At 45.3% G+C, this 16,100-nt stretch overlaps 1 protein-coding gene and 1 pseudogene across 3 annotated transcripts in view; both read left to right on the top strand.

The window, feature by feature from the left end:
- The first annotated feature begins 7,774 nt into the window (after window positions 1-7,774).
- Window positions 7,775-8,812, top strand: LOC309860520 (large ribosomal subunit protein eL8 pseudogene; annotated as a pseudogene). Its single transcript has 2 exons — window positions 7,775-7,789; window positions 7,904-8,812. The product of its transcript is annotated as a large ribosomal subunit protein eL8 pseudogene (transcript).
- A 4,377-nt stretch (window positions 8,813-13,189) lies between these two features.
- Window positions 13,190-16,100, top strand: part of NRROS (negative regulator of reactive oxygen species) — a 29,019-nt gene continuing 26,108 nt past the window's right edge. Inside the window, exon 1 of one of the 2 annotated variants that reach the window (XM_082699940.1) lies at window positions 13,190-13,694. Coding sequence is in view for 1 of the 2 variants with exons in the window: in XM_082699941.1 (XP_082556067.1) it covers window positions 13,587-13,694 (108 nt within the window). In the remaining variant the exon portion in view is untranslated. The remainder of the gene's footprint in view (window positions 13,695-16,100) is intronic. The other variant, XM_082699941.1, reaches the window with a different exon arrangement.

Here is a 16,100-nt window from a genome sequence, read left to right as displayed (position 1 = left end):
CTCCTCCTTGAAAGAAAGAGTTCTGCTCTTTTTGTTTGTTTTTCTTTCTCTTCTAAAGTTATGTGAATTTGGAGAGTGCTATACCTTTTGGGTTTCTTAAGTAATGCTGTTTCAATTAAGCTGTTGCCCAAGCCTGCTTCCTTTTCCAGTCACCAGGAGTATATCTGACTTTACCCCACGCAATAAAAAACCCAGTCATCACCATCTGTATGACTGAAGATGCATGATCCTAAGGTTGAAAGAAGGATCATTTCATTAAAATTATCTTAAATTCAGTATTGCCAAATTTAACCTATAAATCACTATTAACTTAGAAAATACCATTTTCTTGCCAATAATTTTGATTATAACAACTGTGATTATAATTACATAGAATTCTAATTTCAGAATAGTTTAAATTGGTAATTATAACCCAAACTGCAATATTTCTACCACATAATCATAAGCTAATTCTCTCAGTTCTTAAGTTTGAGCTGAGATGATTTCACCTGAAAAAATTATTCTTTATTAATATTTCCTCTAATATTTTTGGCATGTTTTAAATACTTCAGTTTTCTTACTATCCAGTTTTGGCTAACATTTCACTCTTGTTCTTTAATGTGTTTCCAGGCCTAACTCCTAAAGTTCACACACCAAAAACACCATTTCAGAATATCAGACGCAGCTGTCTCTGAAAAGAATTTTGTCACTCACACAAGTTCTTCTATGGCGGTGGACTCTAGTTTTTGACTTGTGCCAGTTGAATTGTAGTCCTGGTTTCCTTGGGAATCCAAAAGCTTTGCTCATAACTGAATGTAAGTACTCGTACCCCTTTTTCTTATCTTTTCTTTTTTTTTTTTTTTTTTTTTTTTTTTTTTTTTTTTTTTTAGAAAGAGAGAGAGATGGGTGGGAGGGGCGAGGGAGAGGGAGAGAGATTTTTTTTTTTTAAGATTTATGTATTTATTTGAGAGAGAGAGCAGGGGCGGTGGGGAGAGGCAGAGGAAGAGAGGGTCCTAAGCAGACTCCGTAGTGAGCATAGAGCCTGATGTGGGACTTGATCTCACAACCCTGAGATCATGACCTAAGACATCATAACCTGAGCTGAAATCAAGAGTCGGATGCCCAACCGACTAAGCCACCCAGGAGCCCCTAATGTGTTCTTATTCCAGCAAGAGTTGTTGCTGTCATGGCTTTCTGCTAATTCCAGGAAAAACCTTATAGTTTACCTTTCTAAATTGCAATACCTCCTCCCTTCCCCTGCCTCTCCTCTTTCCCCCATCAACTTTTCCAACTTTAAGAGGGTTTTTTGGTATTTTTCCCCCCATTTGGAGGGATTCTCAACTGCAAGGATTCTTGACTGCACCCAACAGAAACTGATTCTGCCTCCTTTGAGCAGGAAAGGGATTCTTGGAAGGAGAGTGGGTGGGTGTCAATGTGAAGGCTGAAGATCCTGATGAGCAAATGAGCAGCACCAAGGGGAAGTGGGCAGTTGTAACCACAGCCATGGTCATGCTAAGGGGACAGCCTGGTTGGAAAGCAGTGTCTCTCTGGCTGCTGAGCCCTGGCCCTGGCATTGCTGCCACCATTGGCTCAGACATCAGAGGCTCCTGCCATGCCTCTGGTGCAGTCAGCTTCTTTGTCTTGCTTACTTCAGACCCATGGTTCTCTGATTCAGGTGGATGAGCCTGGATCATGCAATCATTCCCTAATTTCCAAAGGATGGGGCTCTGTTCCTACCAAGGCCAGGCAAAGAATGACTGCCCTACATAGTAAGGGGGTTTGGATGCTGACCACTCCTCAGAAACAACCCAGCAAATACTAGTATAGATCCAAGCCTTGGGTACACAGTCTTCTTTTCCCCAAACAGATGAAGGGAGTCATTTCTTCTCTCAGAGGGATGAGTGCCCCTTTCTCTCTAACAAGGAATACCAGCTGCCTGGAGTTTTCTGATATCTAATGATATATAATTAATTTCTACATTAAATTATACAAATTTAGAAATATTTAAGTATTTATTATCTTTATATTATACTTAATATAATTGGATAGTATATTAATATAGCTTAATTAATATACTTTTTAATTAATTAATTTTTAAAATTTAATTAATAATAATAAAGATTTCCTTAGCAACCATCTCCAACATAGGATTAAGGATAATTTTATTTTATTTTATTTCTTTATTTTTAAAAGATTTTATTTATCTGAGAGAGAGACAGCATGAGAGGGGAGAGGTCAGAAGGAGAAGCAGACTCTCCACTGAGCAAGGAACACAATGAGGAACTCGATGCTGGGACTCGATCCGGGGACTCCAGGATCATGACCTGAGCCTAAGGCAGTTGCTTAATCAACTGAACCACCCAGGTGCCCATATTTTACTTATTTTTTAAAGCTTTTCTTAGTCAAAGCCAAAGGGCTCTTAATTTCACATGTAGAGAGAAAGAAATGTTTATTTATATATATATTTTTAAGATTGTATTTATTTATTTGACAGGGAGAGAGAGAGTATAAGCAGAGGGAGCAGCAGGCAGTGGGAGAGAGAGAGAAGCAGGCTACCTAGAGAGCAAGGAGCCTGATGTGGGACTCAAGCCCAGGACCCTGAAATCATGACCTGAGCCCAAGGCAGACGCCCAACTAACTGAGCCACCCTGGCTCCCCAGGATAATTGTATTATAAAGATTTTATTTATTTATTTTATTGATAGCTAGAAAGCATGAGCAGGGGGAGGGGTAGAGGCAGAGGGAAAGGCAGAGACTCCCAGACGCCGTGCTGAGCATGGAGCCCACGCAAGAGTCATTCTTATGACCCCGAGATCACGACCTGAGTCAAAATCAAGAGTCAGAGGCTCAACTGACTGAACCAGCCAGGAGCCCCAAGAATAATTCCATTGTAAATAAGAAATCTGTAGCACTCCCTCTGGCGGCACATATATGAAAATTGGAGTGATAAACAAAAAATCTATAACTTAAAAAATCTCCAAAACATAACATTTAAATAGATGTTAAATGTAGAGGTCAATGGCAGGGAAATATTTTTCCTTTGGAAAGCTAAATGTATAGCCTCAAAATACCCCACAGCTACAAAGAGAAACTCTGCAACTCTTTCAAGATAGTACGGTCAAGTACCATGTCACTCTGTCACTTAGTATAATGTTTTCAAGCATCAAGATGCTGACAGTTGGAAGAATTAGGTGCTATTTTTGTGTAAGGAGAGATAAGAGAGTGAATAGGATGGGATTCATTGGAGCAGGTTTCTGGGGAGATGAGTCTTTTTTTTTTTTTTTTTAAGATTTTATTTATTTATTTGACAGATAGAGACCACAAGCAGGCAGAGAGGCAGGCAGAGAGAGAGGAGGAAGCAGGCTCCCCGCCAAGCAGAGAGCCTGATTCGGGGCTTGATCCCAAGACCCTGGGATCATGACCTGAGCTGAAAGCAGAGGCTTTAACCCACTGAGCCACCCAGGTGCCCCTGGGAAGATGAGTCTTTAGTGAAATCACTAAGAGGGTCGTGAAAATAACCTGGTAGAGATGAGGAGATTCCCGAAGGAGGGAACTGGCAAGATGCATATGGGAAATGCATCGTGGCTGTGACAGATCTTGGTAACTGTGCTGAGAAGCGAAGAAGAGGAAGAATGTCCTTCAGAGCCGGGGAAAGGCCTAAATTCAGCCTTTTTGGTCAGTGCTAGGCTAACAAAAATGGGTTCTGATAGGTCAATCATCCTCTGGTGTGCTGATATGGAAAAAAAAAAAAAAATCACTCCTCCCTGTTTCCGGCTCACCAGCTTCCCCTCCTCTTTGGACCCCACCCTGCCCCCAGCCTGTGGCTAAACTGCCCAACTGCCAATTAAAACCCACACTTCCCAGCATGCCTTGCACACCCTAGAAGCCCCAGTCCCCACCATTCATTCTGTTCCCCAGCTGAAAACAGCCATAGCAAATCACCCTCCGGATTCGGGGCGCCCAGCACAGGGCCTCTCGCTCTCTGGGCGCCTCTCCCCACTACCTGCCTTGGCTGTGGCTGAACCTGCTACCACTTGACAGCAAACCACACTTGACACAGGAACAGGGAGGAGAATGGGGCCTACACTCTACTCCTCTTATGAAATCAACAAGGTTGTGCTCCTCCTCCCACAACAGGCTGCTTCTGAGCCTTTGGCCCTTCTCTCCTCAATCCCAGGGTCTCAGGAGACCTGGCAGGAGCCCCTGGGGTAGTCTTCCTCTTTGACATGTAGAGCTTCTGAGGGTGTGTGTGTGTGTGTGTGTGTGTGTGTGTGTGTGTGAAGTGAATTTGGGAGCTTTTGACCAGTGCTCTGTGACATTTGCACTTTGCCTCACTGCTGAGGCCCCTTTAGTCTCCATAACCTGCACTTCCTTCCCTCCCGAGCACTCCCTCACTTCTAAGGAACCTGCTCTTTGTCCTACAGTTGGCCTTCAGGCCTGCATCCCTCCCTGTCTGAGGAATCCCCCCACCATTTTGTTTTTAAGATTTTATTTATTTATTTGTCAGAGAGACAGAGAGAGTACAGGCAGGCAGAGAGGCAGGCAGAAGCAGAGGGAGAAGCAGGCTCCCCGAGAAGCAAGAAGCCTGATGCCCCCCACCATTTTTTTAAAAATTCTTTTTCGTCCCTGAGCAGTCGGAACCTTGTTTCATGGTTATACCTTTCCTTCTGCTGCCATTCTAGAATGCCATAGTCTTCAGGCATGTGGAACAAGCTGGGCTTCGAATCTGCCCCAGGAGTCCACCACTCTGAAACCCAAAAAGCTCTAAAGGCCAGCAATGTGTGTGTGTGTGTGTTGGGCACAAACTCATTCGGTTGCAAAACCTGACCTGAACTGACAGAAGCTTATTTTGTTCCCTTTATTATTTACCCCCGAAAGTGGATATGTACGTTTGTTGCCAAAATGTTAATGTGGTTTGGGAGTGTGGTTCTAGACCCTGTTGAAAGAATTAGCAGGCATATGCCCTGTGTTACCCTTATAAATCATGAAAAATTATGATTTTTGAAAACACCTTTGGCCCTAGGATTTTGGCATAAGAACCAATTATTTGGGACCTGGACTATAATGCCACAAGAAAGAGGACTGATACATAATTAGAGACACCCATGTGACAGAATACTGTGGAGCAAATAAAAATCCTATCCATGAAAACTTAAGGACCTAGGAAAACAAGTCCAGCGTATTGTTATAAATTATTTATATATGTTTTAAAAAGAACACATGGAATCTTGTCTTAACTTCATATTAAAAAATATCACTTAGGTATAGAAAAAGCTTGGGAGGCAGCAGAACATAATGTTAATAATGAGTTGTCTCTGTATTATGCCTCTGTGGTTGATTTTCTTCTTTTTAGCCTTTCCAGTATCTATGTAATGCTTTTATAATCGGATTTTTTTTTTAAAGAAACCACTAACTGTTACTAAAAACAACTTGGTACTGACACTTTTGAGTGTGTGGCCTCGGGCAAAACATGTGATCAACCTGAGCCTGATTTTTTTTTTTTTTTTTTTTTTTGGTAAATTAAGACTATCAGTACCTACTTCTACCTACTTCTCAGAGTTATTAAGAGACGATATACCTGGACGGAAGATGGCTTGGTAGGTGGCAGTTTTAATAATAGCAAAGGAAACTTACATACCAGTTTTGTCGTGGGCAGCAGCAAGATGAATAGATCCCCGGACCTGCCCTCTGATCTTAAAAGTTTATAAAGAGGACCTAACCAGGCTCAGCCACATATACCCTGCAGGTGTTTTCAACAACTTGTCACCATCTCAAGGCTATGTCCAAGCAGCAGCCTCTGGCAGCGGGAAAGGCAATTGGAACCCACATTCCCAGGATACAGGAGGGAGTGAAGAACCTGAAAGTACCCTGGTCCAGCTCATGGGTTAATCAGTGGTCATGTCTTTTTTTTTTTTTTTTTTAAGTAAAAGATTTTAGGGGCGCCTGGGTGGCTCAGTGGGTTAAAGTAAAAGATTTTATTTATTTATTTATTTATTTATTCATTTGACAGAGAGAAGAGAGAGCACAAGCAGGAGGAGCGGCAGAAGGAGCGGGAGAAGCAGGCTCCCCAATGAGCAGGGAGCCCGATGTGGGACTCGATCCCAGGACCCTGGAGTCATGACCTGAACTGAAGACAGACGTTGAACCGACTGAACTACCCAGGCATCCCAGGGGTCATGTCTTTTTTGATCACATTCCCCCAACAGGGCCAGATTATGCAAGGCCTAGAAACCATGGTAAGGACTCAGATTTATAGTCATCAATTATGAAAAAGGATTTCTCAATGACCAATAAGTGATTTTTTTCAAAACTTCAACGTCTCCAACTGCTCCAGAGCAAGACACTTTAACCTTCATTCATTTAAAGAAATTTTTGTTGCTAAAAAACAAAACAAACGGAAACAGACTCATACAGAAAACAGTCTGGTGGTTGCCAGAGGGAAGGGGCTTGGGGGATGGGTAAAATAGGAGAAGAGGATTAAAAGACACAAACTTCCAGGTATAAAATAAATAAATCAAGGCGATGTCATATACCCCATAGGGAATATAGTTAATAATAATAACAACCCTGTATGTTGACAAAAGTTAGGCTTATCACAGATCACTTCTTAATGTATATAGATGTTGAATCATTAAGTTGTACCCCTAAAACAAAATACAATCTCATATGTGTTGTGTACCCATTATAATTCAATAAAAAAGAAAAAAAATTTGCTAGGTACGCACTAGGTGCTAGACTAGGTGTTACTGGGAATGCACACCATAATCCCTGGCAGGACCCCTGATCCCAGGACCTGCAGAACCAGAACAAGAACTGGCGATGGGCAGCACTAGACAGAACCGTGATCAGAGTCCCGTAGAGACACAAAGAGATCCCATCATCTCTCCTATAGTCTCTCCTTGTAGGGACTTTATGGAACACACAGTCCTCCTTAATCTCTTCTTCAGACTTTGACCCCAGTCCCAATTCCATCTCTGAAGGACACAATTCAGATGCTGCCTCTTCCACAAAACTGCCTCTGAAGTCACCCACTAGTCGTAGGTGCTTCTCCCACGACCCTCCCAGCGCCTCATTCCTATGATTCCCCACAATTCTGCCCTGAACAGAAACATGCCTACTATGCGTGTCGCTCCCCCTCAACATCCCAGGGCTCACCACACCCTGGCACTGACAGGAGATTTATGCCAGATTCTTGTCATCTGTGTGCCACACAAAATCTTTGATCGTATGTTGATACTGTCAGTGTTTCCGGAAAAGGAAGAGGCAATGTCCACACAGAGGCCAGTCACTGGAATGAGTGGCTGAGGGAGGCCATGGGCTCCTTCTCCTGGGAGAGTTTCATGAACTGTGTGAGTCCCCACCTGGTGGGCCCCAAGAAGCAAGAGGAGCTGACCCAATGATTTGAGACCCACCCACTCCCTGAGATGGTTGGAGCAGAGGAGTATACAAGCCAAGAAGGACCTTCAGCCGGGACAGCCTCACTTGCCCTCAGTCTTTGCATTGACCCCTAAGCTCTTCCAGGACTGGCATCATGAGGGGTTGAGTGGTTCCAATGTGGGCGGTGGCCTCTCCTCTTTCCGTTTTCGACTTTTGGTTCTTAAAAACTACATTCCAAATGAGGGAAATGAAACTACTGAAGACTGTCCCCCAGGAGCCAGCTGACGTGGGGCAAGAGAACAATTCCCAGTTAAGGCCCCAAAGGAAATCCCCTCCCTGTCATGTGCTGAGGCCGGGAGAAGCGGGGGAGGCACTAGCTCACTGGTTGGCCAGGCCCAGCCATCAAAGTAAAGGCCCAGATGGTAGGGCTGCCGGTCAGTGGCTGGCGCGGAGAGCCCAAGGCAGAGTGGAAAACACCACAGGTGGAGATCTTGCTGGGGAGGCTTCCCAGAAGAGGGGAGCCCAAGCAATGACTTGGGGATGGGGAGGACTGGGGTAGGCGGAGGAGATACCATTGTAAGGAAGGGAGGTCTTATTGTACAACCCTACTGTACAGGGAGTACAGAGTGGGGAACGTTCTCTCCTCTGGCCATCCGAGATGCCACCAAGGAAAGAAGGCTAAGAGGAAGAACGTGGCCCCAGTCCCTGCTATGGGAACAAGCAGGAGGACAAGAAGATGGTCAATCCCCTGTCTGAGAAAAGGCCCAAGAATTCTGACATCAGACAGGATATCCAGCCCAAAAGGGATCCCACCATCTTTGTCAAGTGGGCCCGCTACATCTGGCTGCAGTGACAAAGGGTCATTCTCCATAAATGTCTAAAAGTGCCTCCTGTGATTAACCAGTTCACCCAGGACCTGGACTGCCAAACAGCTGCTCAACTGCCCAAGCTGGCCCCCAGATACAGACCAGAGACAGAGCAAGAGAAGAAGCCAAGACCGTTGGCCTGGGCTGAGAAGAAAGTTGTCAGCAAAGCAGATGTCTCCACTGACATGCCTCTTGTCCTTCAAGCTAGGGTTAATACTGTCACCACCTTGTGGAAAACAAGCAGGCTCAGCCGGTAGTGATTGCACATGATGTGGATCCCACTGAACTGGTTGTCTTCATGCCTGCCCTGTGTTGTAAGAAGGTGGTCCCCTACCGCATTACCAAGCGGAAGGCAAGCCTGGGCGTCTGGTTCATGGGAAGACCTGCACTACTGTTGCCTTCACACAGGTTAATTCGCAAGACAGAGGAGCTCTGTCCAAGCTGGTGGAAGCCATCATGACCAATTACAATGACAGATATGATGAGACCCACCATCACTGGAGAGGCAACATCCTGGGTCCAGAATGGGTGGCTCACGTTGCCAAGTTGGAAGAGACAAAGGCTAGAGACTCGGTCACCAAACTAGGCTGAGAGGATGCTTTGAATCTTCCATATGTAAAAGTTAATAAAAGTTCTCTTTCAAAAAAAAAAAAAGACTGGATGAAACCCACTTGTAGACACATGGCAGGTAATAATGAAGAGAGGCTACAGGCAAGATTAGACTACACGAGGCATCTGGACTTTCTCCTCCAGCTGAGAAGCGCCCAGCTCCTCGCTTTCACCTCAGCTCTCCTAGGAAATGCTGGTGTCCTTCTGGACACTAAACTTGGCTTTGTTATACAGTTGAACAGGAGATGGGTACGGAATCCACAACGCTTGGAGCAGGGTCAAAGAAAAAGGCACATAGTCCCCCAAACTCTCACCATCCCAAGGAGGGATGTGCCTGGCAAGGGCGGGGCTGGATGTGCCATCAGTTGTGCTCCAGAAGTAGTCCGATTCCCTCTGCGTTAAGCAGCCTGCAGGGGAGAGGGTCCGATCCTGAGTTCTGCAGTCAGGGTACAGTCTTGCTGGCATGGGAAAGTGTTGTTCTCAGCTGTAGAGCTGCATCGATTTCAGCTGGAAGTCTCAGGTCCTTTCAGCTTGGTCCAGATGAGAGAGGGAGAGCTGCTGGGGCTATTTGCCAACAAACTGGCTTGTCTCCGCAAATCCATCAAGACCGCTGGTTTTCTAAGGATTTTTTTGAGGGGTAACTGCTGCCTTCCTCAAAATAAATTCTGTGAAGAACCTTAATATATAAAACATTTAGCTAGGTGGGTTGAGTCTCTGTCTTTGGCTCGGGTCACCACCTCAGGGTCCTGGGATCGATGTCTGCCTCAGGCTTTCTGCTCAGCAGGGAGCCTGCCTCCCCTTCTCTCTGCCTGCCTCACTGCTTACTTGTGATCTCTGCCTGTCAAATAAATAAATTAAATTAAAAAAAAACATTTACAAGCGTAATTGCTTGGGATAAATAGGAGATAGCGTGCTTAGAGTCCCACCAGGCAGACTGGAGGGAACTCTAGGGACCCCTAAAGCTGTTGAACTTGATTTTAAAGGTAAGAAAGGCAATGGCAAGCCATGAAAGGGCTTTAAAGCGGGGGTGAGACTATCCAATATACATTTTAGAAGGATGCCCGTGGCTGCTGGGCAGAATTGGCATTGGAGACAGCCCTGTTTAAGGCGGCTGCTGAAATAGTCCAGATGCGCCATGATGAATCTAGATCCAGGGCAGTAGCAGAAAGGACGAAGGGTAGGTTTGGATTCAAGAAACATTTCTGAGTTTGGGTGCCTGGGTGGCTGAGTCCGTTAAGTGTCCAGGCTCTTGATTTCAGCTCAGGGTGTGATCTCGGGGGCTTGGGATCAAGCCCAGGGTCAGGCTCCACACTCAGTGAGAGGTCTGCTAGAGATTTCTCTCCCTCTCCCTCTGCCCCCTACCCCCTCTCTAAACTAAATAAATAATTTTTTTTTTTTTTAAAGAAACATTTCTGAGTTAGAATCAGCAGGAATGGGTGACCCCTTGGATGTGAGTGGTGAAGTCGTCAGGGGCTGGGCTGCCTGGATGCAGGCATGCCATTAACAATGGTGGCCAAACAGGGAGAGAAACCGGCTAGGACAGATGATAAGAATTCAGTTAAGGACACATTGTGTTGCAGCCATTCTGGGAGGAGTAATTGACCAGCAGACAGCTAAAAATATAAGTCTGGATCTTCTTGGGAAGAGCTTGGGAGAGAATGTTGGAGCTAGAGATTATAATCCAGGAGTTATCAGCATATATGTAGACACAAAGGTGATTACATCCAGGTGACTAGAAAATGCATACCACGTGAAGAAAAAGGCCTGGGAGAGAGCCTTTGTTCTCTTTCATTTGGCTTTAGTTTCTTCATTAATGTCATCATTATTACCATTATGGATGAATAGTTTCGGGAGCAAAGACAACTTGTTGGGTGTTTGGAGCAGGAAGGACTTGCTCTTGTTTGTTGTTGTTGGTTAATTTTTTTTTTTTTTTTGAGGATTTTATTTGTTTGAGAGAGAAAGTGAGCAAGTGCACAAGTGGGATGAGGGGCAGAGGGAGAAGCAGGCTCCTGGCTGAGCAGAGCCTGATGCAGGGCTTGATACCAGGACCCTGGGATCATGACCTGAGCCGAAGGCAAATGCTTAACTGCCTGAGACACTCAGGCGCCCTCTTGTTTTCTTAAATGGACATTCCAAGGATAATAATGCCACACAGAATCACAAATCAACAGGCTATAAGAGATATGAGCCAACCCTCCCGGACACTTCAAACCTCTTGCTCTATAGGAAAGAACAGAACTGGAGATCCGTTCTCTGACTCTCCTAGTGTGGTTGCCTGCATTTCTCACTTGGGATGCCGCAGACACTGTAAATATCTTGTCTTCTCCACTAGATTCAAGCTCCTTGAGAACAGGAGCTATGAATAAGGCAAATAAAGCTGTTAGCATAGTGCCTGGCATCCATAAAAGGAGATTATTAATAAAGATTACCTGAGCGAATGGCTCTTCCAAAGGTGGACTCTCTCCTGATTGGAAAAATGCATGTCCTCCCCATTTCCCAAGTCTGCTCCTGCTTTACCCTTGGATGTAACCTTGAAGAAAATTTTCTAGGTCAACAGAGCTCATAGGCAGTGGTTCGCCACTCCCCCAAATCTCTAAGACAAGAAATTCAAAATGGATTAAAGACCTAAATATGAGACCTGAGACCATAAAAATCCTAGAATGGAGCACAGGCCGTAATTTCTCTGACATCGGCCTTAGCAACATTTTTCTAGATAGGTCCCATGATGCAAGGGAAACAAAAGTAAAATGAACTATCTGGATAACGACAAAACAAAAGCTCTACACAGAACAGAAACAACAAAACTAAAAGACAACCTAGTGAATTGGAGAAGATAGTTGCAAATGACATTTTTGATAAAAGGTTAGTATTCAAAATATATAAATAACTTGGGCGCCTGGGTGGCTCAGTCTGTTAAGCATCTGACTTTGGCTCAGGTCACAACCCCAGGGGCCTCGGATGGAGTCCCGCATTGGGCTACCTTGTTGCGCAGGGAGGCTGCTTCTCCCTCTCCTTCTGCCTGCCTCTCTGCCTACTTGTAGTCTCTTTCTGTCAAATAAATAAATAAAATCTTTAAAAAAAGAGTTGTTATATATATACATATATATAATATGTATAATATAATATATAACGTGTGTGTGTGTGTGTATATATATATAACTTATTCAACTCAACACCAAAAAACCAGAAATAATCCAATTAAAAATAGGCAGAAGACATGAACATATATTTCTTCAAAGAAGACATACATCGGGCACCGGGGTGGCTTAGTGGGGTGAAGGCTCTGCCTTTGGCTCAGGTCATGATCCCAGGGTCCTGGGATCAAGCCCCTCATCTGGCACTCTGCTCGGCAGGGAGCCTGCTTCCCCATCTCTCTCTCCACCTGCCTCTCTGCCTACTTGTGATCTCTGTCTGTCAAATAAATAAATAAAATCTTCAAAAAAAAAAAAAAAGAAAAGAAAAAGAAGAAAACATACAGATGGGAGCACCTGAGTGACTCAGTAGATTAAGCATCTGACTTGGTTTCGGCTCAGGTCATGATCTCAGCGTCATGAGATAGAGCCCTATGTCAGGCTCCATGCTCAGCACAGAGTCTGCTAGAGATTTTTCCCTCTCCCTCTGCCCTTCCCCTGCTTGTGTTCTCTAATAAATAAACAAACTAATAAAATCTTAAAAAAGACCTACAAATGTTCAATAGACACATCATCATTTTCACCAGGGAAACGCAAATCAACACTACAATGAGATATCACCTCACACCTGTCAGAACAGCTAAAATCAAAAACAAGAAAAAACAAGTGCTGGTGAGGATGTGGAGACAAAGGAACTCTCATGGACTGTTGGTGGGAATGCAAACTGGTGTAGCCACCGTGGGAAACAGTATGGCGGGTCCTCAAAAGCTAAAAAAAAAAAAAAAAATAGAACTACCCTATGATCCAGTAATCATACTACAAAGAATACAAAAACACTAATTCAAAGTGATACATGCATCTCTACGTTTATAGCAGCATTATTAGTTAAGATATGGAAGCAGCTCAAGTGTCCATTGATTCAGTGACTGATGAGTGGATAAAGAAGATGTGAATATATATATACATATATATGTATATATATATGAATATATGTACATATGTATATATATGCAATGCTCTATGGGATGCAACAGAATATTACTCAGCCATAAAGAGAATGAAACCTTGGTATTCACAACCACATGGATTGAGCTAGAGTATAATGCTTAAGCAAGTCGGAGGAGAAAGACAAATACCCTATTTCATTTCATTCATATGTGTAATTTAAGAAACAAAACAAATAAACAAATGAGCAAAGGGAAAAAAGAGAGAGGCAAACCAGAAAACCGACTCTTAACTGTAGAGAACAAACGAGTGGTTACCAGAAGGCAAGTGGGTGTGGGAATGGGTCAAACAGGCGATGGGAATTAAGGCGTGCACGTGTTGTGATGAACAGCAGGTGATTGAAATAAAACTTAAAAAAAAGAAAATCTCTAAGGCAAGAAAGCCTGGGAGCCTTGGTTAGAACTGCTGGGAGACCCTAAGTCACCAGCCTCCTGGCTCACCTGCAGGCGCCCCGGGGCCCTGCGTCCCTCCGGCCGCCCCCCTCGCCCCCCATCCCCCTGCCACTGCCCGCAGTTCCCTCTAAGATGCCTGCTCTCCGCGAGTGCTGAGTCGCTGAGCGCCTCGCTCTCCATGTGACTACAGTTTCCGTCCGTTCCTTCCGCAAGTGCTAAAATAATCCGATGCCCCAGGGAGAGGAGGCAGCCCAGCCCCGCGCTCGGCTGCCCTCGAGGAGGCCGGAGCCCCGGGAGAGGATGCGCCCCGCGGAGCCGCCTGGGCCTGCGGGAGCCGTGAGTATTTCCTGCGGGGCGGCCGTGCTGGGGTGGGCGAGCTCGGGCGCCGCCGGCTGATGGGAGGTCGTGTCCGGGGCCCACAGCCTGGGACGGACCGGGAAGTTGTGGCTTGCTGCCTACGAACAACACCGCTTTGCTGCTCAGTTTGGGGACCACCGCGCCGGGGAGGTGGAAAACCTCCCACTGGGAGCACTTGAGCTGACAGAGGTGGTGTGCTGTAGTGAAAACAGTGGAGCCTTCCGATTCCTCTTCTGAGGGTTTGCGTCCTGGCGCTCCGGGGAGAATTTCTGAGTCTCAATTTCTTCATCTGTGAAATGGGAACAATGATGCTCCCTCCCTGGGCTGAGTAACTGGAGGTAATGAGACTATCTGTGAATACTGAGCCTACTGAGTGCTTGGATATCCCTTCCTCCCCCATAACGTGGTTTGAGAATCACCATTTCATAGATGAAGGCACTGAGACACGTACTTACGGCTGTCTTAGCGGGTAGGTGTGTTCAAGGCTTTGGGGATAGAACTTGAGCAAGACAGGCAGAGCCCCTTCCCGCAAGTTTTTGTCCTTGGGAAGTTCTGTAGGGTTCTGTTACTTTGCCTCTTAGCTTGTTAAGTATCAGAGAGAAACTAAACCTCGGGCCTCCGACCCCTTGTCCAGTACTCTTCCCAGCCCTGGTGGCCTCTCCATGTGGACCAGATTGTAGTGGGTTCAGCTGTATTCCCACGCCCTGAAGGGCTGACTTAAGTGAGGGGCCACTGACCAGGCTTCTCTGGAATGGCCTCAGAATGGGCTGCTGGCTCACTTTGCCCCAGAGAGAAGGTGGCCACGTGTCCAACCGTGCCTGGGACTACAGGAGGCTGAACAGGTTCCTAAGCATGGAGGGCCTAGATAGGCCTGGTCGTGAGTGGTGCACTTCCAGGGGAACAGAGGAGACTCCACTGGATGTTTCTTCGCTTATGGGTACAGCCTGTAGGAGTCTGGATGGTAGAAACACTCACTACATAGGACCTGCCTTGTGAGATCGTGCGTGCCCCCTTCACCTACCCACTGCGCCGCAAAAACTGCTTCTGTGGATGCCGATGGTTTGCTGGGTTTCACAGGCCCGAGACTTATTTCTTCTCCTCACACACCTATAGGTTTGTACGTGGTATGTCTAAGAGTTCCTAGAGGTGATTTTAGGGAATCGTGGGCCAAGAAAAAAAAAAAGTGGGACAAAACAAGACTTTGATTCTTGTCTTTAGATTAAAACAAAACAAAGCCAGTTTCACAGAGAAGTTGCTTTCATCTAGTGGGTCCCCTCATAGGATCTTCATGAAAACTCCTATACACCTGATCCCACTTAGTGCTTACACCTGTTGTCCAAGAGCAGGAAGCTTCCAGACAGAGAGTAGGGCCTGGAGTCTTTGGCCTGGGGCCTGTGTTGGGAATGCATTGACCTCTGTGTGTCCTTGGCTTCTTTCTTCATCACAGAAGAGCGATGCCAATACCAATTATGATCTTCGTTCTGGCTGCAGTTTGTAACGAGACTCTTGGATAGACAACTGGATGTGCCTCACACTGTCCTCAGACCCACATTACAACCACATAAGTTAGAGGACAGTGGGCTTTCAACTATGGCTGAAAAACATAATCTTTCTCAGGGGAGACTGTATGTTCAGTGATGCTTACTGACAGGTCTGCATATTTGTGACAAATATTTTTGTCCTGGATAGAACTTCTTTATTATACACCTTTCCCACCCCTCAAACTATTCTTCTCAACATCACTGAACAAACATTACATGCTAGTGTGTGGGGGCTTCTGGGCTAGGCTAGGTGAGGCTCTCTGAATGCTCCCAGAGATGAAGACAGTGGTAAAGGACACTGGTATTTAGATCTTAACAAGCTTCACAAGCTACATTAGTTCTGGGGTCTTTTAGTTGCAAATGACAAAAACCCAACTCAGCCTGGCTTCAGGGGGAAAAAAAAAATATTGCTTTAAATAACTAAAAAGTCTTTGTGGAAAAGCTTCAGGCATGGCTGGAGCCAGGTGCTCAAACATGGCCAGCTTTGCTTTTTTTCTGTTATTAGGCAGGTCCTAAAGTTGGTGGCAAAGATACTCCCATTCCCCTATGAATTCAAAGAACTGCAGCTCCAAGCTTAGTTCCCACCAGTTTGGCATCTGGAGCAGGAACAGAAAGCCTCTTTCCCCAATAGTTTTAACAACAATCCTTCTGTTGATTCTCATGAGCTTGTCATCTGTGATGTACTCATTGTAAGCCAATCACTGTGGTTAAGAAAATAGAGGGTTCTGATGGGCCCAGCCTGGTGGTTAGGCCTCTCCTTGGAGCCAGGGGTTGAGGTCAAATGCAAACAAATATGGACTTCTTAAGAAAGGAAGGTGGTTGGTGGCATGACAATTTAAATGTA

Source organism: Mustela nivalis, assembly GCF_964662115.1.
Source record: "Mustela nivalis genome assembly, chromosome: 1".
NCBI classification, from domain to species: domain Eukaryota; kingdom Metazoa; phylum Chordata; class Mammalia; order Carnivora; family Mustelidae; genus Mustela; species Mustela nivalis.
The sequence above is the reverse complement of the archived record's forward strand: the minus strand, read 5'-3'. Positions and strand labels throughout refer to the sequence as shown.